At 42.5% G+C, this 26887-nt stretch overlaps 1 protein-coding gene across 13 annotated transcripts in view; it reads right to left on the minus strand.

Annotated features, from left to right (window-relative positions):
• DIP2B (disco interacting protein 2 homolog B) overlaps window positions 1-26887 on the minus strand; it is a 247780-nt gene that overhangs the window by 22077 nt on the left and 198816 nt on the right. For 9 of the 13 annotated variants that reach the window (XM_030816574.1, XM_030816573.1, XM_030816571.1 and 6 more), the window contains 11 exons: window positions 23733-23813; window positions 21355-21482; window positions 19977-20111; window positions 19464-19578; window positions 13475-13676; window positions 9277-9386; window positions 9058-9138; window positions 6948-7071; window positions 4737-4858; window positions 3184-3295; window positions 259-368 (listed from right to left, as the gene is read on the minus strand). In XM_030816574.1, the coding sequence (XP_030672434.1) occupies window positions 259-368; window positions 3184-3295; window positions 4737-4858; window positions 6948-7071; window positions 9058-9138; window positions 9277-9386; window positions 13475-13676; window positions 19464-19578; window positions 19977-20111; window positions 21355-21482; window positions 23733-23813 (1320 nt within the window). The remainder of the gene's footprint in view (window positions 1-258; window positions 369-3183; window positions 3296-4736; window positions 4859-6947; window positions 7072-9057; window positions 9139-9276; window positions 9387-13474; window positions 13677-19463; window positions 19579-19976; window positions 20112-21354; window positions 21483-23732; window positions 23814-26887) is intronic. The other 4 variants (XM_003252153.3, XM_030816577.1, XM_030816576.1 and 1 more) reach the window with 1 other exon arrangement.

A 26887-nucleotide genomic window follows, 5' to 3' on the forward strand; every position in this document is an offset into this window, starting at 1 on the left:
AGATTTCATACATATTTTAACTAAAACTCTTTTTCTTTCAGCTTCTATGCTAGGTTCAGACACTTAATAATACAAATTCCTTGTGATAACTCACTCCAGAGGAGCCAATGCCTTTATTTAAATAGAGCAGCGACCCTTGATCCTCACCCTGCCTACCGGTCCCTGGTACAGCCACTTGGCCTCTGCATCTGTAGTTTCTGGGGCAGTGCTCATCTCTATTTTTTGGCAGACGTGGCATTTTTCCAGCATGCAACTTACCTTCACTCCTGTAAGCATGCCGGTTGTGGAGACACTAAAATCAAGATATGCCAACATCTCAGGAGTGGGCGGTTTATACAGCTGAGGTAACCTTTTCCTGGGTAAATCATCTGCCATGAAAAGAAAAAACCTGATGTCAATCCAACATGCTGGAACATGAAAATCACTGCTTTTCTGTGGCTTTGCTACAGCCAAATTTAGCTTTGCGGATTTGCCAAAGCTTAGGCTTCTCATATTTAACCAAGTAGCTCACATATGTCATTCTTAGAGGTGGGCTGGGGTTGAGGACAACACTAGACAACACAGGCAAGCAAATCTACATCAGGTAAATGTATCTGCTAGCAGCTTACTAAGGGGAAACAGAACACAGTAGGAAGCAGACTGCTATTCAAATGCCAGCTCTACCATCAGCTATGTGACCTTGGAGCTATTTCACCTCTTTGTGTCTGTTTTCTTTTTCTCCAAAATGAATCTCTAAAATAATACCTACCCTCATAGAACTGTTGGGAAGTTAATTCACATAAAGCACTTTTAAAGCAACTGATTGAAGAAATGCTCAAAAAAGCATTAGCTGTTCGGCTGGTTTCAAGTTAAAGTTCATTATTTACACTTTAGTATGTGTTATATTAATCATGTATGGATTTAAAAGTTGGAAAGCATTTCTCTAAGTTAAATTAGCAGATTTTTTTTTTTTTTTTTGAGACAGAGTCTTGCTCTATTGCCCAAGTTGGAGTGCAGTGGCTGAATCTCAGGTCACTGCAACCTCCATCTGCTGGGCTCAAATGATCCTCCCACCTCAGCCTCCTGAGTAGCTGGGACTACAGGTCCATGCCACCATGCCTAGCTAATTAAATAATTTTTTTTGTAGAGGTGAGGTCTCACTATATTGCCCAGGCTAGTCTCCAACTCCTGAGCTCAAGTGATCCTCCTGCCTCAGCCTCTCAAAGTGCTGGCATTACAAGCATGAGCCACTACACCTGGCTAACCTGGCAGAATTTTAAGAATAGTAACCTATCTGGGTGCAGTAACTCAGACCTGTAGTCCCAGTTACTTGGGAGGCTGAGGCAGGAGGGTTGTGTGAACCCAGGAGTTTGAGACCAACCTGGGCAACATATCAAGATCATGTCTCTTTAAAAAAAAAAAAAAAAAAAAAAAAAGAAAGAAAAATGGTGGCCAGGTGCGGTGGCTCACACTTGTAATCCTAGCACTTTGGGAGGCCAAGGCAGGTAGACCACTTAAGGACCGGGGTTCGAGACCAGCCTGGCCAACATGGCAAAACCCTGTCTCTACTAAAAATACAAAAATTAGCTGGGCATGGTGGTTCATGCCTGTAATCCCAGCTACTCGGGAGGCTGAGGCAGGAGAATCCCTTGAACCCAGGAGGTGGAGGTTGCAGTGAGCCGAGATTGCGCCACTGCACTCCAGCCTGGGCGACAGAGTGAAGGCCCCGTCTCCAAAAGAGAATGGTAGCCAAGAATTGGGAATTCGCTGCTTTCACTCATTTATGATACCTCCTCTGCTTCCCCTCATGTGCTTTATAAGTATGCCAAAACCAGGGATGTCAAAGATTTCCTCTGGCTCCAGCCATACCTCTTCAATGGCTCCTTTGGCTTTCTGGATCAAGAAGGACGTCTAACTCTGAGTTTTAAATCACCATATCATGGGGCACCCATTTCTGGTCAAATGAAAGACTATCACCTTTGACCTCCCTTTGTGCAGGGAAGGGTCACTCATATGACCACTCAAGTGCCTAAAGATACCTTCCTGTTGTGATTGAGCCGATTAACCATAGATCTACCAGCATCATTAACACCAACACAATCCATTTGTGATAAGTATTATATATAACTGTGCTTCTATCCTTCAGTAACAAATGCTTAAAAAACCCAGTTCAGCATCTGGTACACAATAACCACAAATACATGCCATTCCTGCATTTGAATCGAGTTTAAAAAAAAAAAAAAGGGTAAAGAGGACATTAATGGTTAAGAGGCTGGGAATGGAGCCAAACTGGCTGGATTTGAATTTCGGTTCTGCTGCTTATTTAACTTCCCTCAGTTTTCTAATCTGCAAAATGAGGATAAAAATAGCAACTTACAGGGTTATTGTAAGGATAAAATTATGTAACACATTAAATGACATATCATAAGGGCTCAATGAAGGTTAGATGTTATCATTATGATTACATGCTAGGAGCTTTGTGTTACATCATTTAATTTTCACACCTCCCACTTTATAGACAGGTTAGTACGGATACTCAGAGAGTAGCAGATATAGCAGGACTTAAACCCTACCTGCCTGACTCCAAAACCCACATTCTTCCTATACCACCGCTTTTTCAGCTATTCCCTTATCTTATCCCCTTCTTTAATACGAATACTATCTAAAAATTCTGCACTTTATGGCTTTCAAAGTATAGTATTTTCATATTATACTGCATTTTATCTTCTCAATAAATATACAAGTCAGGCAGGGGTAGGCAGTAGCTTAGGAAAGGGTAATTTCAGTCAAGATTACACAGGCAGTAGGTAATGAAGCTTGAGCCAGAACCCAAATCACCTGACTCCTAGTCCAGTATTGTTTCAACAATATCACATCTCGAAAGGATCAGATTGTCTCAATATTTTACTTGGCCCTATATGTACATAGTCACATGTAGCATAAAAACCTAACCACCTTTTTAGGATGCCAAGAGTAACAGCAAAACACTTTTGTTTGGAGAGCTCTTAGCAGGCTCTGATCTGGCTCTTTGCATCTGCTGTCAGTGTCTAGTCCTGCACAAGCTTACTGATCCTAGGTTTTGCCTCTGTCTTAGCAGGCAGAGGACATAAAGGCAGGGTAAACATATCTGGCATGAGAATGGAGGAGATCTCAGGTATTGTGAGCTCACAGTCCCTCCACCCTCAGAAGAAGTCTCCCTTTCACCTGTGTCAATGATGGTTGGCCAGGTTTTCACATCTACAGCTGCTGCTGCCTCTCGGGACCTCAGTAGCCTCATTAGGGTCTGACTGGTGAGAATACAGGCTGCTTTGCTGACCTACAAAACAAATGGACAGCAATAAGCATCAGGAGGCTCAGCCCCAACATAGCGCCACAGGCCCTGGCTGTTGCTACAAGCCACTCATGTACCACACTGGACAGGGCAGTTTCAAGGAACACATGTGAGACAGACGAGGTCAGTGTTACTCCCTTGCAAGTTTCCTTCTGGAAATGTGTGACATTTAATTCTCTCAGAATGATGAACCTGTTCACAATACACTGTATCGTTTATAACAGTGATTCTCAAAACATTTCAGTTATAATCTCAGTATGGATCCCACAATCCCATGATTTCATGAAGACCACAATTAAATAAAGATGTGGGTTTTGTAGTGCTCAGGAAATGAGAAGAATCAGATAACCATGTTTGAAGGAGACTGCCCCAGTCTCTAGTGAATGATGAGACTTACTACACCTAGCCTATACACTGAACCTAAGGAACCCTGATGTTGATACAAGCTCTCACAGAAACTAGGTTCTCTTGCCCAGCTATACACAGAAATGCAAAGTGACCTAGTTTGCCCACGAACTGCATCAACAGCAACTCCCCTCCCTGCTTTTCTGGCACACTTTGTAGAATATAACAAGGGCATTTTGCTGAATTATACTTTGTAATACAATCATCTATGGTGATCATTGCTTTTATACCATGGGCTCCATTTTTGCTGACAGAGCAGCAGCTCTCAGAGAAGCAAATACTACATGAAGTGGAATTTTGTAATCTATCAGCACTGGCCAAGGCTTCCCCTTGCTGTAAACACTAGGATCTCATGCAATACACACTTACCTTATTTTCTTTAACTCTCATATCCTATAAAAACTTCTATCATCTCCAGAGCAAGGTCTGGACACCTTTTAATGCTATATCAAGTAAATTCACAAAAGTAACTAAAATAAAGTGACTTGACACTGGGGATAATTCAGTTTGGCATTTAAAATCGCCCAGATAATTTTGCAGGAAAAATATCAGACAGCACATTTTAGACAGAAGGGAGGGGGAAACACTTTTTTTTTTTTTTTGAGACAGGGTCTGCTCAGGCTGGAGTGCAGTGGCGTAATCTCGGCTCAATTCTAACCTCCACCTCCCAGACTCAAGGGATCCTCCCGCCTCAGCCTCCTGAGTAGCTGGGACTACAGGCAAGTGCCACAATGCCTGGCTACCTTTTGTGTTTCTGTTGTAGAAATACTAATGGCTGCTTCACCTCTTTAATGTTCAGGATAACTGCACACAATTCTGTATCTCACCAATAACCACTTTCCCCCAGTTCCTTCACTGAATAATGATGATTGCTTTGGCTGGATTAACAGAAAGGAGGTAGTTTCCAGGAGACAAATTTGAATTCCTGACTTAACAAAATTGGAAAATTAGTAAGGATCCTTAGTTGTCCGAATCTGGATTTTAGGAGATGAGAACAAGGCAAGATACAGCTGGTACTTACATCAACAATCATTCGGACAGTGGGCAGCGTGGCCGTGAGGTTCTGAGCATGTGGAGGTCTGACGGTCACAGGTATACAGCCCGCATACAGGCAGCCATAGAAGGCGGCGATTAACTCAATGCCTGCGAGACAAAGGACCCTGTCAGGAGAGTCACTGAACTGCCTAAGAGCACTGAGAAACTAAAAGGCAAATTTTCCAAAATGATTAAATCATGTGCCAGACGGGTTCTGTAGACCATAATTTAACAAAGACTCTAGGAGAAGATATTGAAAGTGAAAGAAGGAAGCATATAAAACTTTAGAAGGCCGGGTGCGGTGGCTCACGCTTGTAATCCCAGCACTTTGGGAGGCCGAGGCGGGCGGATCACGAGTTCAGGAGATTGAGACCACGGTGAAACCCCGACTCTACTAAAAATACAAAAAAATTAGCCGGGCATGGTGGTGGGCGCCTGTAGTCCCAGCTACTCAGGAGGCTGAGGCAGGAGAATGGCGTGAACCTGGGAGGCGGAGCTTGCAGTGAGCCAAGATTGCGCCACTGCACTCCAGCCTGGGCGACAGAGCGAGACTCCGTCTCAAAAAAAAAAAAAAAAAAAACAAACAAAAAAAAACAAACTTTAGAAAATATAGAGAAAACGATTAACAAAAAAGGAAGGAAATCAGCAGTAAATTCCTGAAATATTTCTGCAGAAGGTATATTGATATTATTACTTGATATTACTCAGGAGGAATAACTGCAGAAACCAGGAATGGTTAACTAGGAAGATAAAAGAATGGAGGAAGGAGAGGTGAGGAAGCCCTGAGCTTTTTAAAAATATTTAGAAGGCTGCTCTAAAAAGAGCCATCAGACTTCTTAGATGTTGTTGAAGGGGTATGAGTTTTAGGGAGCAAAGTGTGACTCAGTCTGAGGAAGACTCTGGGCAGAGGCCTCCTCAGGAAGAGCTCAGGTCCTTCCCAGTGGCCTCTCACCGACTGACAGGTGCAAGGCCATCTCCTGGGCATGCAATGGCGGGGACTGCTTCATCACATGATCTTCTACAAAATCTCAGTATCTAGGTAAATAAGGCAGCACATGAGAATCACAGAATAAGCCAGGCGTGGTGGCACACACCTGTAATCCCAGCACTTTGGAAGGTTGGGGCAGGTGGATCACCTGAGGTCAGGAGTTTGCGACGAGCCTGGCCAACATGGTGAAACCCCATCTCTACTAAAAATACAAAAATTAGCTGGGCGTGGTGGCGTGTGCCTGTGATCCCAGCTACCCAGGAGGCTGAGGCAGGAGAATCACTGGAACCCAGGAGGCGGAAGTTGCAGTGGGTGGCAGAGCAAGGCTCCGTCTCAAAAATAAAATAAAATAAAATAAACAAACAAAAAACCAATCACAGAACAATATGAAGTGTGGGGGGATAACAGGCCAAAGAAGGCTGGATATATGAGTGGATTAGGTGACAGAAATAACGAAAGGAAAACTCAAATATTTCACCCAGAATTTTGAATCTTTACACCAAATTGTCGCCAAATAATTCTGAACCCCTCTTACTATGAAGACGAGGTTGTCGAATTAAATCAGAACATGAAAGTAGCAATAACGGAAGAAGACTAAATCATAATATGAAAACTCACACCCCTTCAAAACTCACACCTCTTCAACAACATCTAAGAAGTCTGATGGCTTTTTATACATCAGCCTTCTAAATATTTTTAAAAAGCTCAGGGCTTCCTCACCTCTCCATTCTCTATTCTTTTATTTTCCTAGTTAACCATTCCTGGTTTCTGCAGTTATTCCTCCAGAGTAACATCAATCATAATATGAAAAATGTTCACAGAATTCACGCACAACATTTCTTTGGGGACTGGGTGAAATTGCCCCATTCCTGAACATTCATAGAAACAAAGCATCTGTTTTTAGGGTTTCCAAAAGCCAAGTAGCTGAAGACTTCATTCATTCATTATTTACTGAGTGCCTTTTATGTGCCAGGCACTAATAGAAATATAAGGGTGTAAAAACAGACATGGTCCCAGGAGAGCCACTGTACTGCACAACTTGGGGGGTGAGGCTTGGTTCCCACTTCAGCCTGCGTGCATGATCTTCTAAGTGCTGGGAAGTACGCTGCCTGCGAGTCATAGAGAGTTGCTCTGAGTGCCTATCCTCTTATAATTTGTAGTCAGTCTAGTATTGGAGCTTAAAGTCTAGTCTACCAATCCAATGCTTACCAGGTGGATAGAGCAACACCACATTATCTCCTGCATTTAGATGTCCCTTATCACCAAGAACAGATGCAATCCTCTCTGCTCGCTTATGAAGCTGAAGGCAGCTGGCTGTGCATACAGTGGTTCCCTTTAAACAACAGAAAGGATAAGCGGGTCAAAGCTCAGAAAGGAAATAAACGGTAATAAGCACAGCCAATTCAACATAATAACTGAAAGGCTTGTGCCTTTGTAGATTATCCTTAGCAAGTTATCAATTCTAGTGAAAATTCCCCTAGCATCAGAGACATGTGTGGGGCTGGACAGGGTGGCTCACACCTGTAACCCTAGCACTTTGGGAGGATGAGGTGGGAACATTGCTTGAGCCCAGGAGTTCAAGACAAGCCTGGGCAACACAGCAAGATCTCCTCTCCACTAAAAATCCAAAAAAAATCAGTCAGGTGTGGTGGTGGCACATGCCTGTAGTCCCAGCTACTCAAGAGGCAGAACTGGAAGGATCACTTGAGCCAATGCCTGGGCAACAGAGCGAGATTCTGTCTCAAAAAAAAAAAAAAAAAAAAAAAAAAAAAAAAAAAAAAAAAAAATTAAAATCAAACAAAAGGACATGTATGGGTTCCTTTTTCTTTCTTTTTTTGTTCTGACATGGTCTTGCTGTTGCCCAAGCTGCAGTGCAGTGATATAATCACAGCTCACTGCAGCTTGCAGCTGCAAACTCCTGGGTTCAAGCCATCCTCCTGCCTCATCCTTCCAAGAAGCTGGGATTATAGGCATGAGCCACCGTGCCTGGCTGACATTTTTAAACGAAATATGAGAACCCTAATGAATCTGTGGGCTTGAAAAGAAGCTCACTTCATGCAGAGGTGGAACAAGAAAGTCCCCAAATTTTCTGTCATAAAAGTAATGGTTCTTAAGATTTTTAATGACTTTTCAATAAGATGCACAATATATTCCTCTCATTAAGTTCTATTATTGCATAAATTCTCAAAAAAAAAAATCAGATTCCAGGGGGATGGAGGAGATGGGTATACTTTCGATAAGTCCCCTAAGAGATCCAATAGGCACTTCTAGTCTTCCCCTGCTGGGGAGAAATACTACTATCCACATGGTCACAGACTTTGAGCCTGTGACTCAGACATCAACACAAAAATTCAGCTGACTCCCACAGAATGCATAACTTTAAAATACAATATGTAGGCCGGGTGCAGTGGCTCACGCCTATAATCCTAGAACTTTGGGAGGCCAAGGCAGGTGGATCCTGAGGTCAGGAGTTCGAGACCAGCCTGACCAACACGTGAAACCCCATCTCTAATAAAAATATAAAAATCAGCTGGGCCTGGTGGTGGGCACCTGTAATCCCAGCTACTCGGGAGGCTGAGGCAGGAGAATAGCTTGAACCCAGGAGGCAGAGGTTGCAGTGAGCTGAGATCGCACCACTGCACTCCAGCCTACATATATATATATTTTTCTTTATATATATTTATATATTTTTTCTTTTTTTATTTTTGAGACAGGGTCTTGCTCTGTTGCCCGGGCTGGAGTGCAGTGGCACATTCTCAGCTCACTGAGAATTACAGGTGTGAGCCACTGTGCCCAGTCCTAAAATACAATATTATAACGAACCATCCATCAGAAACCAGTAGTTAAATGTGCTCTTAAATTTTCAATTTGCTTTTTATCTGTTAGCAATAAATCATTTAATTATGTACCAGAAATAACTTAGGGTTTTTAAAATGCTGGTCTAAGGTCATTTTCTTCCTGGCAGAAATCAAAGAATTAAAAGTCCCACTGGGTAAAAAAACTGTATGACATAACACATTGTGAACATCTGTGTATCTATGTAATTGCATTGTTGGCTCCATTTCTCCTATCAGAACTGAATAAAGAAGACGTGATTGTACCATAAGAAAAGAAAGTATTACATAGCACTCCAGGAGGTCTCATTCCAATTTTAAAGTGATTGCACAGTTTACCCTCATGTGCCAAAGCAAGGAGAAAGCCATTAACTCCTTCTTCAGAGATGGCAACAGAAATTTTCTGATGAAAGAAAGAGATCAAGAGTGACTAACTTGGTCCTATAGTAGTCAGCTGATTAGATATACCATTGAATTTTTAATACCTTGGCATTTAACAGCATGAAGAGTACATGGTCAGGAGTCGCCTGGGCTCGCCACTGTAGGATCTCTGCCAGAAACTGGTGCTGAAGTCATAAGCCAGAAAAAGGACTCAGGGTCAGCAACTTATAACAAGTCATATAATGCATCCCCCAGCTGCTACCTGCAGTACAAGTTCTGTCCTTGACTTGATTGTAAGAAGGCAACACTTCGGGAACACTTACCTTCCTCACCAAATCATTCTCTTCTATTTGTCCCAGATCCCGTCCAGCAGCTTGTGCTATACGTTTTCCAGCAACCAGATTCCCAACCATCACGGAAGCAGGGCCTACACCTGTAAATAAACGCAAAACCCAACTCACTGGAGATGGCAGTCCCAACTAAGTATCCAGAGCATTTCCAGACTGACCAAAACTGGTTCAAATATTCATCCAACAATACTGCCTGAACACTCTTCTAGGCACTGGGAACCCAGGAGCAAATAGGGCAAGGAGCCTGCATTCTGAAGAAGGGTAACCAAGAAATACATACACAAATAAATAAACACAAATAGTGCAAAGTACTGGAAAAAAAAACAAACAAGAACACAGGAGGGATAGGGATTGGGGTGGAGGGAAGGAGGCAGCTATTCTAGTTTGGGGCATACAGGAAGTTTTCACTCTGAGGAGGTGATAGCTGGTTGCACAGGTTCCTACTAATATTTTAATCTTCTCCAATCATAAGAGAACCCTAAAAGAGGGCTTAACAATAAAGAATATCTTGCCTGGAAATAAATTTGTCATCTACAAGGCCTGAAGGAGTTTATCTAGAATATTAAATTTGTTCAATTAAAAGTGTGTAATGGCCAGGAATGGTGGCTCACGCCTGTAATCCCAGCACTTTGGGAGGCCGAGGCGGGAGGATCATAAGGTCAAGAGATGGAGACCATCCTGGCCAACATGGTGAAACCCCTTCTCTACTAAAAATACAAAAATGAGCTGGACGTGGTGGTGCACACCTGTAGTCCCAGCTACTCGGGAGGCTGAGGCAGGAGAATCGCTTGAACCCAGGAGGTGGAGGTTGCAGTGAGACGAAATCGCACCACTGCACTCCAGTCTGGCGACAGAGCGAGACTACATCTCAAAAAAAAAAAAAAAAAAAAAAAAAAAAAAGTGAATAAAGGCCAAGAACGGTGGCTCATGCCTGTAATCACAGCACTTTGGGAGGTCGAGGTGGACAGATCATTTGAGCTGAGGAGTTCGAGACCAGCCTGGCAACATGGCAAAACCCTGTCTCTACAAATACAAAAGTATTAGCCTGGTATGGTGGCAGACATCTTTAGTCCAGGCTACTCGGGAAGCTGAGGTGGGAGGATCATTTGTGTCAGAGTTCAAAGCTGCAGGCTGGCGCGATGGCTCACGCCTATAATCCCAGCACTTTGGGAGGCTGAGGCGGGCGGATCACGAGGTCAGGAGATCGAGACCATCCTGGCTAACGCGGTGAAACCCCGTCTCTACTAAAAATACAAAAAAAATTAGCCAAGCATGGTGGCGGGTGCCTGTAGTCCCAGCTGCTTGGGAGGCTGAGGCAGGAGAATGGCGTCAACCCGGGAGGCGAAGCTTGCAGTGAGCCGAGATTGCGCCACTGCACTCCAGCCTGGGTGACAGTGCGAGACTCCGTCTCAAAAAAAAAAAAAAAAAAAAAAAAATGCTGCAGTGAGCTGAGATCATGCCACCACACTCCAGCCTGGGCAACAGTGTTAAGACCCTGTCACAAAAAAAAAAAAAAAAAAAAAAAAAACCTCAGGGAAAAAAATGTCAGCAAGGCCAGGCGTGGTGGCTTGCTCCTGTAATCCTATCAGTTTGGGAGGAAGAGGGGGGCAGATCATTTGAGGCCAGGAGTTTGAGACCAGCCTGGCCAACATGGCAAGACCCCATCTCTACTAAAAATACAAAAATTAGCTGGTGTAGTAGCTCACATCTGTGATCCCAGGTACTCAAGTGGTTGGATCCTGGGTGGCAGAGGTTGCAGTGAGCCAGATCACGCCATTGTACTCCAGCCTGGGCAACAGAGCGAACTCTGTCTCAAAAAAAATAAATAAATAAAAATAAGCAACAATTGGTAAATCTAGGACAGGCTACATGGGTGCTCCTCACTATACTATTCGTCTAACTTTTCCATAGGTTCGACACTTCAAAATAAACGGGGGAGCCCACTCCCTCTCTAGAAAAAAGTGCTAGGTCACTCTCTTCATGGTCATCTGCCTCATGGAACTAAGAAGATGGCAAAAAGATGATAAAACAAACCTTACTGCCAGCTAGGTTTTAAATAGGCTGATGCTATATTGGATTAGTATTAAAAATCTTTCATTCTATCAAAATCTGTTGATCCTGAATATACTGAAACAGATGAAACAAAATCACTTAAATCATATAATCAGTTTTCAAAGGGTAAATATTTGGGGAAGCTGGGTAAAGGGTGTAAGGAAAATCTTTGTACCATGTGGCAACTTTTTTTTTTTTTTTTTTTTTTTTTTGAGACGGAGTCTCGCTCAGTCGCCCAGGCTGGAGTGCAGTGGCGCAATCTCGGCTCACCGCAAGCTCCGCCTCCCGGGTTCACGCCATTCTCCTGCCTCAGCCTCCCAACATGTGGCAACTTTTTTGTGTGAAATTATTTCAAAATGGAAAGTTTAAAAAATTTAAAAATAAAACAGAAAACTCAAAAAAGATAAAGTATTCCAACTGGTGAACAGTTTTAGTCTACAAAGTGTCTACTATAATTTTAAGTAAATATGCAATATTCCTCCCTAAGAAACTTCATGACAAATTATAGATATATCATGTTGGAGACGGCCTTTTAATACAGGCGGGGACTCAGAGTGTATTTATGTAAACTGTGCATTCTGGGATTTACATTATAAAATTAATAAAGGCATGACATTTTAAAAAGTGAATTTTGCAGTAGTTTAAAACAATAAAACTAATTCAGCAGCAGTTCCTTGATGTTCTTCTGTGTGCATTTCGTGAGTCTATGGGTCTGTGGGTCACAGAGGATGAAAGATACTGAAAGCAGTAACTCCAGGAAGCTAATTGCAGACACTGCTGTACCTGTAAATATGCCTTCTGATTTTCCAATAAAATTCTGTAAACGTCTTATAGCAAAAACTGCTAATTATCAATTCCAGTATCCTATTCTTCTTCCTTAATAACAGAACCCCCAGTTTTTAGCTGGACACATGCCTGGAATAAAGACTATATTCTTTAGTGTGGGAGGATAATAAGTAAGAGGAAGTAATATGTGCAATTTCCAGAAAATATGTTAAAGGGAAGAGTATCCTTTCTTTACCTTTTCCTCCTACCTGCTGGCTGGGATGTAGAGGTTAGGGAGCCTAATGAGCCCTGGGGCAGTTGCTAATGATGGCTGTGGCAGATTATTTTATTTTCCCACAATCCTTCCTTTCTTTCTTGTCCTAGTTATGGCTGGATGGGAGAAGTATACTTCATGGTCTGACTTGTTTAGGACAATGAAATGTTAGGACATGTGACACAAACAGAAGCTTTAAATATGCTCGTGTGGCTTGGCTTGCTTTCTTGCTTCTGCCATTTGCCTTGAAAAAAATACAGCCCAGGTAGCTGCTGGTCCCATGATGAGGAGACACATGGAACAGCTCTGAACCTAACCTAAGCCTGCAGCCAAGTCAAGTCCAGTGGATCCCAGCCAAGCCAAGCAGATCGACATTCCATGAGTAAAAAGTAAAGGCTTGCTACTTCAAGGCACTGAGTTTTAGGGTTATTTGTTCTGTAGTGTATCTATGACAAGAGTTGACTGACAAACACCAGAGCAAAATGATGGGAAGCTAGAACATGATTGAGGAGTGACTATCCTAGCCTTTGGACTACCTAGCTCTGAACTTTTTTTACCTGACAAAAATATGCTTGTTTCTTGTCTGAGCTGCAAGTTATGTTTTTCTGCAACTTGCAGCCAAGACTAGTCCTAACAAACACATTCTTCTTTCTACAATAGCTCCAAAAGCATCTCAAGGATATCTTTGCCTCCGGACTGCCTTAACATACCTTTTCCATCTTCCCTTTCTTTTTTGTTGAGACAGGGTCTAGTTCTGTTGCCCAGACTGGAGTGCAATGGCGCAATCTCGGTTTACTGCAACCTCCCAGGCTCAAGCCATCCTCTCTCAGCCTCTGAAGTAGCTGAGACTACAGGTGTGCACCACAAGGCCTGGCTAATTTTTTCCATTTTTTTTTTTTTGTAGAGACAGGATTTTACCATGTTGCCCAGGCTGTTTTCGAACTCCTGGGCTCACGCGATCCTCCCACCTTGGCCTCCCAAAGTCTTTGTAAACTAATTCTAGAGAAAGAATCACACTGAGATAACCCAGCTTCTTGAAGTTGGAATTTTAGTGCCAGGTCTCGGAAGCCAGCATATTACCTGGTTGTTTTTGCCGGGGCTTTGGCAAGTTTGTCACACACGTATGGGGGCACATGAGGATGTTACAAGGATGCAGTGATCCCTCCAGAAAGAGTTGTTTCGTCTGAGATATATGGATTCCTCCTAGTGGAGTTTTTGGCAATGTATTGGCCGGCACCAGAGCAAGACAATAAACCCCCACTTGATGAATGCTATCGATCGCCTAGAAAAATATGAACAAAAATACTCAATGAGATCACTTCTATTACATTTGACATATTCCTGGTATAATCCATTATTTTACTCTACAATTTTTCTTACTCTACCCATTCTAGATCTACAATCTGGTAGATCATTAAGATTCCATATATTTAGAGATTTAAAGATAATCATTAAGATAATACACGTCTTTCAGCTGTGGCAGAGATTAAAAGAAGAGAGGTAAGATACAATCTAAATGGACAAAGGTGGATACTGACTTGCAACTCAGTATGTTCTCTTTTTAAGTTTTTATTCTTTTTAGAGACAGGGTCTCATTCTGTCAGCTAGGGTGGAATGCAATGGCACAAGCCATGACAGCCCCAAATTCCTAAGCTCAAGTGATCCTCCTGCCTCAGCCTCCCAAGAAGCTGGGACTACAGGGATGCACCACTGCATCTGACTAATTAAAATAAATTTCTTTTCTTTTTTTTAATTTTAAGGTTTTTGGAGAGATGGGGTCTCACTGTGCTGCCTAGGCTGGTCTTGAACTCATGGCCTCAAGTGATGCTCCCACCTTGGCCTCCCAAAGTGCTGAGATTACTGTCCTAAGCCACCATGCCCAGCCAATATGTTCTCTCTTAAGTGATAATGTCAAAAACCTAGAAATTTGTTTTGGTTCTTTTAATCTTTTAGCTATCAGCCAACAAAGCCTAATTAAACAGAAGTAAGGTATTTTTATCATGAACACAACAGCAGCTCTCTAAAGGAGCCCCCACTTAAGTGATTCACCATGTTACCATGCTTCTCCTCTGAAAAACATCTGGGGTGAGGCCATAGCACACCGAGCATTGGAGACCACAAGCTACCCTGAGCACACCTGTGCTCGCAGCCATGTAACTGCATGTTTGCTTAAAGTCAGCTGTGTTCCTACACTGTTTGACAGCTGTTCCTGTTGTTTTCACATAATGTAATTAAATATTATGTTAACTGACAAAATACAAATGCAAAAACTTCTGTTCATTGGTCAGGCAAGTTAATCCTAAAAGTGAAGATATCCATTCAAGTCATTTTTCAAATACCCACATTCTGGTGCTTACAGAAAATAAAACCAGGCCGGATATGGTGGCTCACGTCTGTAATCTCAGCACTTTGGGAGGCCAAGGTGAGAAGACAGTTTGAGTTCAGGAGTTTGAGAACAGCCTGGGTAACATGGCAAAATCCCATCTTTATATTTTAATTTTTTAAAAAATTTAAAAAGAAAAACCAGAAACCGAAGACAATGTATTTTGATATAGTTTATGGAAGTAAGCTGACCTGGACTTCAGGTTGGTATATTTGTAATCACACTTCTCTACATCAAAGGAATACATACTTAGATATTTTCTATTAAAATTTAATACTTGAAAAATTTCTCATTTTTATGAAACCGATCAACTTTTTTTTTTCTTTTTGAGACACAGTCTCGCATTGTCGCCCAAGCTGGAGTTCGATGGCGTGATCTTGGCTCACTGCAACCTCCGCCTCCCGGGTTAAAGCAATTCTCCTGCCTCAGCCTCTGGAGTAGCTGGGATTACAGGTGCCCGCCACCAAGGCCGGCTAATTTTTTGTATTTTTATTAGAGACGGGGTTTCACTATGTTGGCCAGGCTGGTCTCGAACTCCTGACCTCGTGATCCACCTGCCTCAGCCTCCCAAAGTGCTGGGATTACAGGTGTGAGCCACCATGCCCAGCCCCTTTTATGTTTGTTTTGTTTTTTTTTTTTGAGATTGAGTCTCGCTTTTTCTCCCAGGCTGAAGTGCACTGGCGCAATCTCGGGTCACCACAACCTCCATCTCCCGGGTTCAAGCAATTTTCCTGCCTCAGCCTCCCAAGTAGCTGGGATTACAGGCGTGTGCCACCACATCTGGCTAATTTTTGTATTTTTAGTAGAGACAGGGTTTTACCACATTGGCCAGGCTGGTCTTGAACTCCTGACCTCAAGTGATCTGCCTGCCTTGGCCTCCCAAAGTGCTGGGATTACAGACGTGAGCCATCATGCCTGGCTAAAACTGACCAACTCTTAATACTAGTTTGGAGGTTTCTACCGTATTACCCATAGGTCTTATTGAACGAGAGATACAATCTTAGAAGTAGAATGGACTCATAAAGGTCAAACATAAAAAAAGGACAAGGCTGTATGTATGTATGTATGTATGTATGAAAGACAGGGTCTTGCTCTGACACCCAGGCTAGAGTGCCATGGTATGACCACAGCTCACTATAGCCTCACATTGCTGGGCTCAAGTGATCCTCCCATCCCAGTCTCTCAAGTAAGTGGGACCACAGGCAGTGGCGTCCAGCTAATTTATTTATTCATTTGTTTATTCTTTGTAGAGCAAAGGGTCTTGCTCTGTTGTCCCAGGCTGGTCTTGAAATCAAGTGACCCTCAGCTTCAGTTTCCCAAATTGTTGGGACTAGAAGCATGAGCCACCATATGTGGCCAAGGCCTTTTATTAAAACAATTTAAGGAGCCAGGTGCAGTGACTCACGCCTGTAATCCCAGCACTTTGGGAGGCCAAGGTGGGTGGATCTCCTGAGGTCAGGAGTTTGAGACCAGCCTGGCCAGTGTGGTGAAACCCCGTCTCTACTAAAAATACAAAAATTAGCTGAGTGTGGTGGCGGGTGCCTGTAATCCCAGCTACTTGGGAGGCTGAGGCAGGAGAATTGCTTGAACCCGGGAGGTGGAGGTTGCAGTGAGCCGAGATCGTGCCACTGTACTCCAGCCTGGGAGACAAGAGTGAAACTCCATCTCAAAAACAAAACAAACAAACAAAAATTTAAAAGGGCAAAAGAATAAACTTGAAAATCACAATCCTCAGACTACCCTACCAACCGACACAGATGACTGGGAAATGGAAAGTCTGGCAGAGTTCCTAAGTTTCTGTTTTTTTTTTTTTTAGAACACATGGAAAGTTAGCAAATGTGCTACATGTAGCCTGAATTCCTCATTAAAAATGCATCTGATAAGTCATCTACTAACTGCCTTTCCTTAGAAGGTGCTGAGTTAGATATTTAGTTTATGTTATACGCAGACCTGGAATTCAACAACCTCTGGCCTTTAATCTATTAGGATACATGGTGTCATTTACTGTTCTACTATGGACTCGAATGCTCCAAGCTGATAAGTTACAAAGACTGCAAAAAGAATGGCCTGTTATCTCATGCCCAAATTGGAACCCAAATGACTTTCACAAGAGTCTGGATTAGTAAATTGGCACTGTATTTAATTCCTATAGTTGCTTTCCAGGGGAAAGTAACAAATATCTTGGGAGATGTCAGGTATACTCACTTTTCTATAATAGAAGAAAATGTGTAATTCACCAAAGGTTCTACCATTACATGCCCCAAAGTTCATTCTGAACAAAATAAGGTTTCTGACCGAAAATATGATTGGTATGAAAAATATTGTCTTTGCACATCTGCCCCTTAGCCATCTTTCAGAGATCTGCCCCGTTCTACCTTCTTCATAGTCTTTCCTGACTAGTCTATCTTCAGTATATTTTCTTTTCTGATTTTCTACTACAAATAGCCTACACAGTATTAGCTGATAATTCAGAATTACAGATCCTGAGGCTAGAAAGAAATATTAAAAGTCATCTAGCAGCCAGGTGATGTGGCTCACGCCTGTAATCCCAGCACTTTGGGAGGCCGAGGTGGCTGGATCATCTGTGGTCAGGAGTTTGAGATCAGCCTGGCTAACATGGCAAAAATCCGTCTCTACTAAAAATACAAAAAAATCAGCTGGGCATGGTGGCGGGTGTCTGTAATTCCAGCTACTCGGGAGTCTGAGACAGGAGAATCACTTGAACCCAGGAGGTGGAGGTTGCAGTGAGTCAAGATCGTGCCATTGCACTCTACCCTGGGCAACAGGAGAGAAACTCCATCTCTAAAAAAAACAAAACAAAACAAAACAAAACAGTCATCTAGCAATACCACCATCTCATGCTTGCATTGTTTCTACAACACTGCTATTAACTAGCAGTTAATAAATTCAAATCCCCCAAGTAGAGAAGTTACAGACCTTGGGAAGACTTCCACTGATACCTAAGTACAGCAAGGATAGGCCACACTTGCTTTGGACCGTCCACTTAGCCAACAAATATTTACTAAGCCTACTATGACGTTTGCTAGCACAGCTACCGGGCTGTGGGGATCGAGCCCTGAACAAAAGAGACAAAAAAAGTCTGGCCTTGCCTTATATTACAGTGGATGTAGAAAACAATAAATATAAACATACAAGATGTTAAGTGCTAAGTAGAAAAATAAAGAAGAGTGAAGGGACAGAGAATGAAAGGGAATACTGAGAGGAAGTGGTCCTCTCTAACTGGAGACTATTCTTATAATTCTTTATTTTTTGAGAGATGGGTTTTTGCCATGTTGCTCAGGTTGGAGTGCAGTAGCTATTCACAGGTGCGATCACAGCGCACTACAGCACTGGCTCAAGTGATCCTCCTACCTCACCTTTCTGAGTAGCTGGGGCTACTGGTGCCTGTCACAGCACCTGGCTCATTATTACTATCATGATTATTATTATTCTGAGCCAGGGTCTTCCTCTGTCACCCAGGCTGAACTGTAGTGGCATGATCATATCTCACTGCAGTGTCGACCTCCTGGGTCAAGTGACCCTACCACCTCAGCCTTCCAAGTAGCTGGGATCACAGGTGCACACAACTACACCTGGATAATTTTTTTTTTTTTTTTTTTGAGACAGAGTCTTGCTCTGTCGCCCAGGCTGGAGTGCAGTGGCGCGATCTCGGCTCACTGCAAGCTCCACCTCCTGGGTTCAAGCCATTCTCCTGCCTCAGCCTCCCAAGTAGCTGGGCCTGCCACCATGCCCAGCTAATTTTTTGTGTGTGTTTTTAGTAAAGATGAGGTTTCATCGTGTTAGCCAGGATGGTCTCAATCTCCTGACCTCGTGATCCGCCCATCTCGGCCTCCCAAAGTGCTGGGATTACAGGTGTGAGCCACTGCGCCTGGCCTACGCCTGGATAATTTTTAAAAAAATTATTGGTAAAGATGGATAATAACAATCACCGTCATTATTTACTGAGTGTAGGTACTATATACTTCAATTAATTACCTCATTTAATCCTTCCAATAGCTCTATAAAACAGATAATTTTATCCTACTTCGCAGGTTAGGAAATAAACTCAGTGAGGTTAAATGACTTGCCCAAGGGCACATACCTGGTAAGAAGTGGAGCTGGGATTCCAAGTCTATGATTCTAAGTGAAGGCTAGGCTCTTGTCATCACTCTAGTCTGCTCCCCACCACAGACATATTGCTTAGACCGAGCCCAAAGCATTCTCCTTCCCTCATGGTTTATCTCACCTACCATCTCTAGCCCCACAGGAAAGCTCCTTCAGAGTAAGGCTAATAGCTGTATTTTCTTGGATCCCTCACACCATCGGCACTGCTTATGACACACAGTAAAACTGTGACTGACTGTTGACAAGTGGATTGATTACCGCCAGAGATGTGTTCCACATATGACAGTTAAAACTTTCACAAGTGGTAAACACTCAGGCATGAAAGAATTTGCTGAGGCAAGTCAATTCCATCATTTTTGGCAACCTGAGCAGAAAAATACTATGTGGTCCACAAGGAGAAATGATATTAATTATCTGATTTTGCTAGTAGTACCCAGAGTATGTGAGCAATGATTGGCAAGAAAAAGTAAGGTGGCACTACTGGCTGATGGAAGAAAATGAAATGCTTAGGCAATGGTTGCTGCCACCGCTGACCTGACACAGACCCCAAGGTGTGCTCACCTGCAGCACGCGGCTCATCCACTGGAAACTATCTTCCTCGGAAGCATCAGGTCTTTGTTCCGCAACCACCACAATGCGCTCATCATAAAATACAGACACAGAAAACACAGCAATTCTAAGAGAGACAGATCAAACACATCAGGACTCCCTTCACAACCAGTCCTATTTGCTTTGTTTAACTGGAATTACAGAGAGGAGACAACCCCACCATGCTACCCAAAACGAGTAGCTTAGAAAAGAAAATGTCATAATCGTTACTCTCAAAATGAGCATTCATTCATTTAAATAATATGTATTAAGCACAACTGTCATGAATGTTGGGGACATAGTGGTAAATAAGACAAAGTTCTTGTCTTTGTGGCACTTACATGTTAGAGACAGAACAAACAAATAAATACAGAATAATGCCATGTTGCAATATACAGGGGGTGGAGTGGTGTGTAGGGTGGCGTATTACTGAGGGCAGGGTGGCTGGGGGGCGCCTCCCTGAGGAGTGGACATTGGAGCAGAGACCTGAATGAGGTGAGGACGCGAGCCACGCGAAGATCTGGAGGAAGAGGTTTCCGGGCAGAAGGAACGGAAAGCGAAAAGGTTCTGAGGTAGGGACGAGCTTGGCAGGTTTGAGGAACAGCAAGAAGGCCAGTGTGCCTGGAGCAAAGTGGTGAAGCAGAGACCGGGAGGGAGAGAGGTCAGACCCAGGCCAGGGCAGATCCCAGTGGACCTGAGAGGCCATGGGAGGGAGGATGAAGTTGGTTCTGAGGGAGGTCTCCGCTCAAATGTCCCCTTACTAGCGAGGCACTCCCAGGACACCTCATAGAAACTGGCAGGCCACCCCCACCCCCATGTGTTTTTCTCCACAGCACTTGTCACTGTCTCACATGTTATCTATTGCCCTGTTTATGTGGTTCCTGTCTGTCTCCCACGACAAGCATGTGAGCTTCACAAGGGCAGAGATTTGGCCTGTTTTGTTCACTGCCACAGCCGGAGCCTCCAGGACACCGGCACAGTGTTGGCACCCAATGAATATTTGTTGAATGAATGCATGAAAGAATGGGAAGGCACCGGAGAGTGGAGTCTGCCGGCATGTCTGCCCGACACCCTCCTTTCTTCCTTCCACACACATTCACCCAACACCTACCAGGTGTCCGGCACTACTGATTGCTGGGATATGACTGTGACCAAAGGCAGATCTAGTGCCCCATGGACTTTACATCTCATAGGAAGCCACACCACTACAAAAAAACTATACATTTCAGAAACTGTTTCACTAATTTTTCATACTTCTTAAACTAAAAGGACACTAAGTTTGCCTTAAAGAGATACATCTACGATTGCAAATTGCTGAATAGGACATCAACTACTCAAACATGTAGCAAATATCTTTTCTTACATTAATAAGCAAAGAAAAAAGATATCTAATTGACTTTGTCCATGGAATTTGAAATTATGCACTATGTCAATCCCCACATTAAAACAGTATAATTTAATTAGAAATAAGAAAAACAATTCTTAGATGTAAATGCCTACAGAGTAGCATCTATATCAATTAGTCTGAATGGCATTACTTTTGCACTGAAGAAATGCAGGAAGTTAACGTTTTAGAATTCTCCTCAGTCCTCAGGATTCAACAAATGGTAATACTTTAAATCTGAAGTAGAGGATATAGTTGCATCTTAATCCTCTTAGTTACAGCTGAAGCACCAGATGTTGTGAAATATATATTAAAAGCCAGGCTAAGAAGAAAAAAAAAAAAGCCAGGCTTATGCAATGCTTAACAAAAACAATCTGATCACTTGGAAAGAGAACCTACAAAATACAACTGATATCACCATGTGAAGATCTATTTAGATTCCATTAAAAGGTGCTAACATTTGAATTTTGTACTACTCACCTTCCTCTATAAACAGTCTTTATTGACTCTACAGCCAATCCAGTAGCAACAATGTCATCAGCATTATGTCTTCGACCACTAACCATCAGTAAGCCATCCATTTTCCCAACCACGAACACCAAACTACCCTGAAAGGTAATGATGATTTACCTTGATTTCCATGATTTAAATAGTAAAACGGACATCTTTCAACTTCCTGCCTTTAAACAAATCTCATTTAAAAAGTATTAAAAACACAACTGCCATATTTTATGGATTCTAGAGAAAGCGTTTCACACCTTGACATCTCTGAAATCAGTTGGGAAAAGAGTGGCATCTTACAGCCAATGAGGTCTCACAGGATACCTAAGAAGGGAATTTACTCGTATTTATTTTAGGGAGGAACTTCATAAGAAAGCAACTAGGGTTCCACCCAAGCTGATTTTCCCAGCCATGATTTATGTGTTAGTTTGCCTATGTTTCTATTCAGAGGATACAGAGGAAGAAAAATGTATTCATTTACTATTGGAATTAGGAAGAGATTAAAACAGTTTAAATAGGAGAATGACCGTTTCAGGTTGGTAAGGGTCATGCTGTTTCCACCTGGCAAGATTAGAAATAGGCTAATAAAGAAAGGTCTAAGGAATGCTGTAGGTGCCTTTCTTTTCCAATAAGCAAACAAAGCAGCAGGGAACTACTATCAAATCCCCAAAAGCATCACTGTATAAATAATCTTCCCAGACTCATTTGCAGCAAATTAACTTTTCTCATTCATTACAGAATTTCTAAATTTCTTAGTCCATTTACATACATTCACCTGCCTAGTAGTTATTTCCACGTGAATGTCACTCACTGATTTACCGAGCACAATGCAGTGCCCTACACAGTGACGGGGCCATGTAAGACATAACCCATATCCTCAACAAGCTCCTGGTTCAACCCGCATGTCAGGAGAAAAGCAGCCATTTCCAACAAAAGCTGAAAAGCTACAGTGTTGGTAAGAGAATGAGACAGTCACTGCCATTCCTTCAACGTCCATTTCTCCATTTCGTTCACAGTAGGATAATTTTTGTTGACCAAAATAAAGATTGCATTCCAGCCTCCCTTGCAGCTAGGTGTGGCTGTAGGACTAGTTCAGACCAATAAGTCAAAGTATTGCACAGCTCCTTTAAAGAAGAGGACTGCACCTTTCCCGGTTTCCTGGAATGCAGATGAAAGGCTTGGAGCTCCATTTTGGACCTCAATCATGGAGCTGTAAGCTAAAAGGAGGTGGGTCTTTGAGAATTTCCTGGTGCTAAGTGAAAAAGTCAAGACAAAGGTGTAGAGAGTTGATTCTCCTAGATCTATGTCCTCACCGGCCCTGCCTCTCCATAAATGGCAAGGAAGAAATAAAATAAAATTAGATCTCTTATATGACTGAAGATGTTAAGTGGAAAAGAAGAGAGGGTAGGAGGTAATTAGAGATGAATGGAGGGATATGGGCTTAGCTAGGAATAATGACTATTACTTACAAAATAAAATCCTACTTCCCATGATGTCATGCAAAGCCCCTCCATGACCTAGATCTCTGCCATCTTCTGGCTCATCAAGTTCACTGTGAGCTCTTTGAGAACAGGCTTTTCATGTCCTGATTGTCTCTAATCTTGTACCTATAAATACTGTGTTCTGAATAACAAACTGTTTTTTTTTGTTTTGTTTCTTTGTTTTTTTGAAATGAAGTCTCGCTCTGTTGCCCAGGCTGGAGCATAGTGACGTGATCTCCACCTCCTGGGTTCAAGCGATTCTCCTGCCTCAGCCTCCCAAGTAGCTGGAATTACAGGTACACGCTACCACACCCAGCTAATATTTGTATTTTTAGTAGAGATGGGGTTTTGCCATGTTGGCCAGGCTGGTCTCGAACTCCTGACCTCAGGTGATCCGCCCACCTCGGCCTCCCAAAGTGCTGGGATTACAGGCATGGGCCACCACGCCAGCCCAAACTGTTTTCACTCGAAGGATTCACTATTACACATCACATAGTGCCAATCATTAACATGAAAATGCTCTGTATACGATGTATTATAGTTCGTCTTTGCTACTGAAGATAACTTTTTCCAGCACTCTTCTAACTTATTGCAACATGTTAATCAAATCAGAGGGACACAGTGAGAATAAGTGAAAAGAGTTCTTAAAATAAAAAAAAGTCTCATCCTGTCTTCTGACCTCAGCGGGGAAAAAAAGAAAAAAAAAGTCTTAGTTTGAAGGAGTCAGATGAACTTGGGTAGTGGAAATGATAAACACTAACTCACTTTATGACGTCCTTACAAGAACTGCGTTAAATATCAGTGAAGTGGTTCTGTGAATTAAAGTCCAAATATTTGGATCAAATGTAACAAAATCAACACGAAAGCATCACTTACCGGCCCTACAAACCCCAGCAATCCTGATCGGATGAATGGCACATCCCCAACAGGAGAGCCTGCAGAATTCACTGGAATTACCTAAGAGACAAAATGAAGTAAGTGAAAAACTTTGCTTTTTCTTAGAAAGTATATGTGATTTTTAAAAAGTTTTATTAAAATACATGCTCAGTGAAAAAATAATGTAACAGTGAATCCAGTAATTCCATCCCTTTAGAGATAAGAAATAATTACAATTTATTGTTTATCTCTCTGGACTTTTAAGAATATATATGTATATATAAATAAATGTACTGAGTTGTTTTTTTTCAAACAGATATTATACTTTTTGCAACTTGCTTTTCCACGAAATATATCTCAGATATGCTTCCAAATTAGTAAGAGCTGACTTAGCCCACTTAGCCATTTCGTGGGGACAGGACGGCACAGTCACTGGTGTCAATTCAACTTCTGGCTCTGCCACTTCCTAGTAACATAGACTTTGGGCAAGTGCCCGGGTTTTTCTGAGCCTCTGTTTTGCAGCCATTTAATGGAGTACTCTGTGCCTCTCACAGGCTTGGAGTAAAGATTAAGGAATGCAAAAAGATTTGCAGAAACAAGTATGGTATCTGACCCAGAATCAGTATTCAGGAAATTGTAGCTTTTAGAATGTAACCAGTACTTTTATTACAGCTGGATAGGCCATTATAATTTTTCACTATTATAAAGGTGCTTTAATGAATACGGCTGTATTCTTTTATGCATCTGTACAAAAGGCATGAGTTTTTTCAGTTTTAATTGGCTGGCCTATAAAACTGTTGTATCCATTTACACTCATTAATACCACACTAGAATGTCTGGTTTTGCCCATGTCCTGGCTAACACTATGTGCTACCCATTTTTCCAAACTTTGCCAATCTGGTACCAAAAAATATATCCCATTGTTAATTCATTAAAAAAAAAAAAATCTTTTTTTTTTTTTTTTAAATGAGATATAGTCTCACTTTGTTGCCCAGGCTGGAGTGCAATGGTGCAATCATAATTCACTGCAGCCTCAAACTCCTAGGCTCAAACAATCCTCCCACTTCAGCCTCCCAAGCAGCTGGGAGTACAGGTGCAGGTTACCACGCCTGGCTAATTTTTAATTCGCTTGTACAGATGGGTCTCGCTATGTTGTCCAGACTGGTATTGAACTCCTAGCCTCAAACAATCCTCCTGCCTTGGCTTCCCAAAGTTTTGGGATTACAGGAGTGAGCCACCATACTCAGACTTAAAAATTTTCTTTAATTCAAGACAGTAGACATTAATCCCATTATTGCTTTAATTGCATTTTATCAGTAATATGTCTGAATTTCTTTTCCTTTGTTTGCCGGGCATTTGTATTTCTTTTGTGAGTAGCCTATTCATGTCTCTTACCTATTTTTTCTACCTGATAGCTGCTCCCCACTCCTCTTTTTTTTTTTTTTTTTTTAAGAGATGAGGTCTCACTATGTTGCCCAGGCTGGAATGCAGTGGCTAGTCACAGACATGATAATGGTTCAGTACAGCCTTGAACTCCTCGGCCCAGGTGATCCCCTTGTCTCGCATTCCAGAAGAGCTGGGACTACAGGTGTGAACCACAGCACCCGGATAATTTTTTTTTTAAGACAGAGTTTTTTGCTCTGTTGCTCAGGCTGGAGTGTAATGGCACAATCTCGACTCACTGCAACCTCCGCCTCCTGGGTTCCAGTGATTCTCCTGCCTCAGCCTCCTGAGTAGCTGGGATTACAGACGTCCGCCACCACACCTGGCTAAGTTTTGTATTTTTAGTAGACAAGGTTTCACCATGTTGGCCAGGCTGGTCTTGAACTCTTTTTGTTTTTTTTTTGAGACAGTCTTGCTCTGTTGCCCAGGCTGGAGTGCAGTGGCACAATCTTGGCTCACTGCAAGTTCCGCCTCCCAGGTTCAAGCCATTCTCCTGTGTCAGCCTCCCGAGTAGCTAGGACTACAGGCGCCCGCCATCATGCCTGGCTGATTTTTTGTATTTTTAGTAGAGACGGGGTTTCACCATTCACAGGATGGTCTCGATCTCCTGACCTCGTGATTTGCCCGCCTCGGCCTCCCAAAGTGCTGGGATTACAGGTGTGAGCCACCATGCCCGGCCGGTCTTGAACTCTTGACCTCAAGTGATCCACCCACCTCAGCCTCTCAAAGTGCTAGGATCACAGGCATGAGCAACTGCTCCCAGCCTCATCTGGATAATTTTTAAGATTTATTTTTTATATAAAATAATAATTATAACAACACTAAATGCTTATCAGTATCAGGCACAGGTTTACTTGCTTTACAGTTAATCCTCAAATTAATCCTATAGAAACAGCATTAGTATTTCCATTTTACAGACGAAGAAATGAGTTTCACTTGCCTCAAATAGCTAGCACATGGGAGTGATGGAAAATCAACTCTCTGTTAACATACATTTCACAAAAGTTCTTCTCCCTGGTAGCATTACCTCATTTTTATTTTCTGACTAGTCAATACTAGATCTTGGCCCAGTGTGGTGGCTCACGCCTGTAATCCCAGCACTTTGGGAGGCGGAGGAGGGTGGATCACCTGAGGTCAGGAGTTCAAGACCAGCCTGGCCAACACGGTGAAACCCTATCTCTACTAAAAATACAAAAAAACTAGCCAGGCGTGGTGGCAGACGCCTGTAATCCCAGCTACTTGGGAGGCTAAGGCAGGAGAATTGCTTGAAACCGCGAGGCAGAGGTTGCAGTGAGCCGAGATTGCGCCACTGCACTCCAGCCTGGGCGACAGAGCGAGACTCCGTCTCAAAAAATAAATAAATAAATAAATAAAAATAAAAATCTAACAGATACACAACAGCACTTCCTATGTGCCAGATGCTCTTTCTAAGCACTTTATAAAACATTAACTCAATTAGTGCTCACAACAATCCTATGACATAGGTACAATTACTACTCACATTTTAAAGATAAGGAAATTGGGGCACAGAGAGGTTAACCAACTCACCCAAGGTCAGCTAGTGACTGGCAGAGTCAGAATTTGAATTTAGGCAAGTCTGGCTCCAGAGTACACACTCTCAACCACATGTTATGTATGTCCCATCAACCAGGGGATCTACCCTCGTAACATCCTGACCTCACCAAACATTTTCCCTGTGAAATGTTAATATC

This window comes from Nomascus leucogenys, chromosome 8 (assembly GCF_006542625.1).
Source record: "Nomascus leucogenys isolate Asia chromosome 8, Asia_NLE_v1, whole genome shotgun sequence".
Lineage (NCBI taxonomy): Eukaryota > Metazoa > Chordata > Mammalia > Primates > Hylobatidae > Nomascus > Nomascus leucogenys.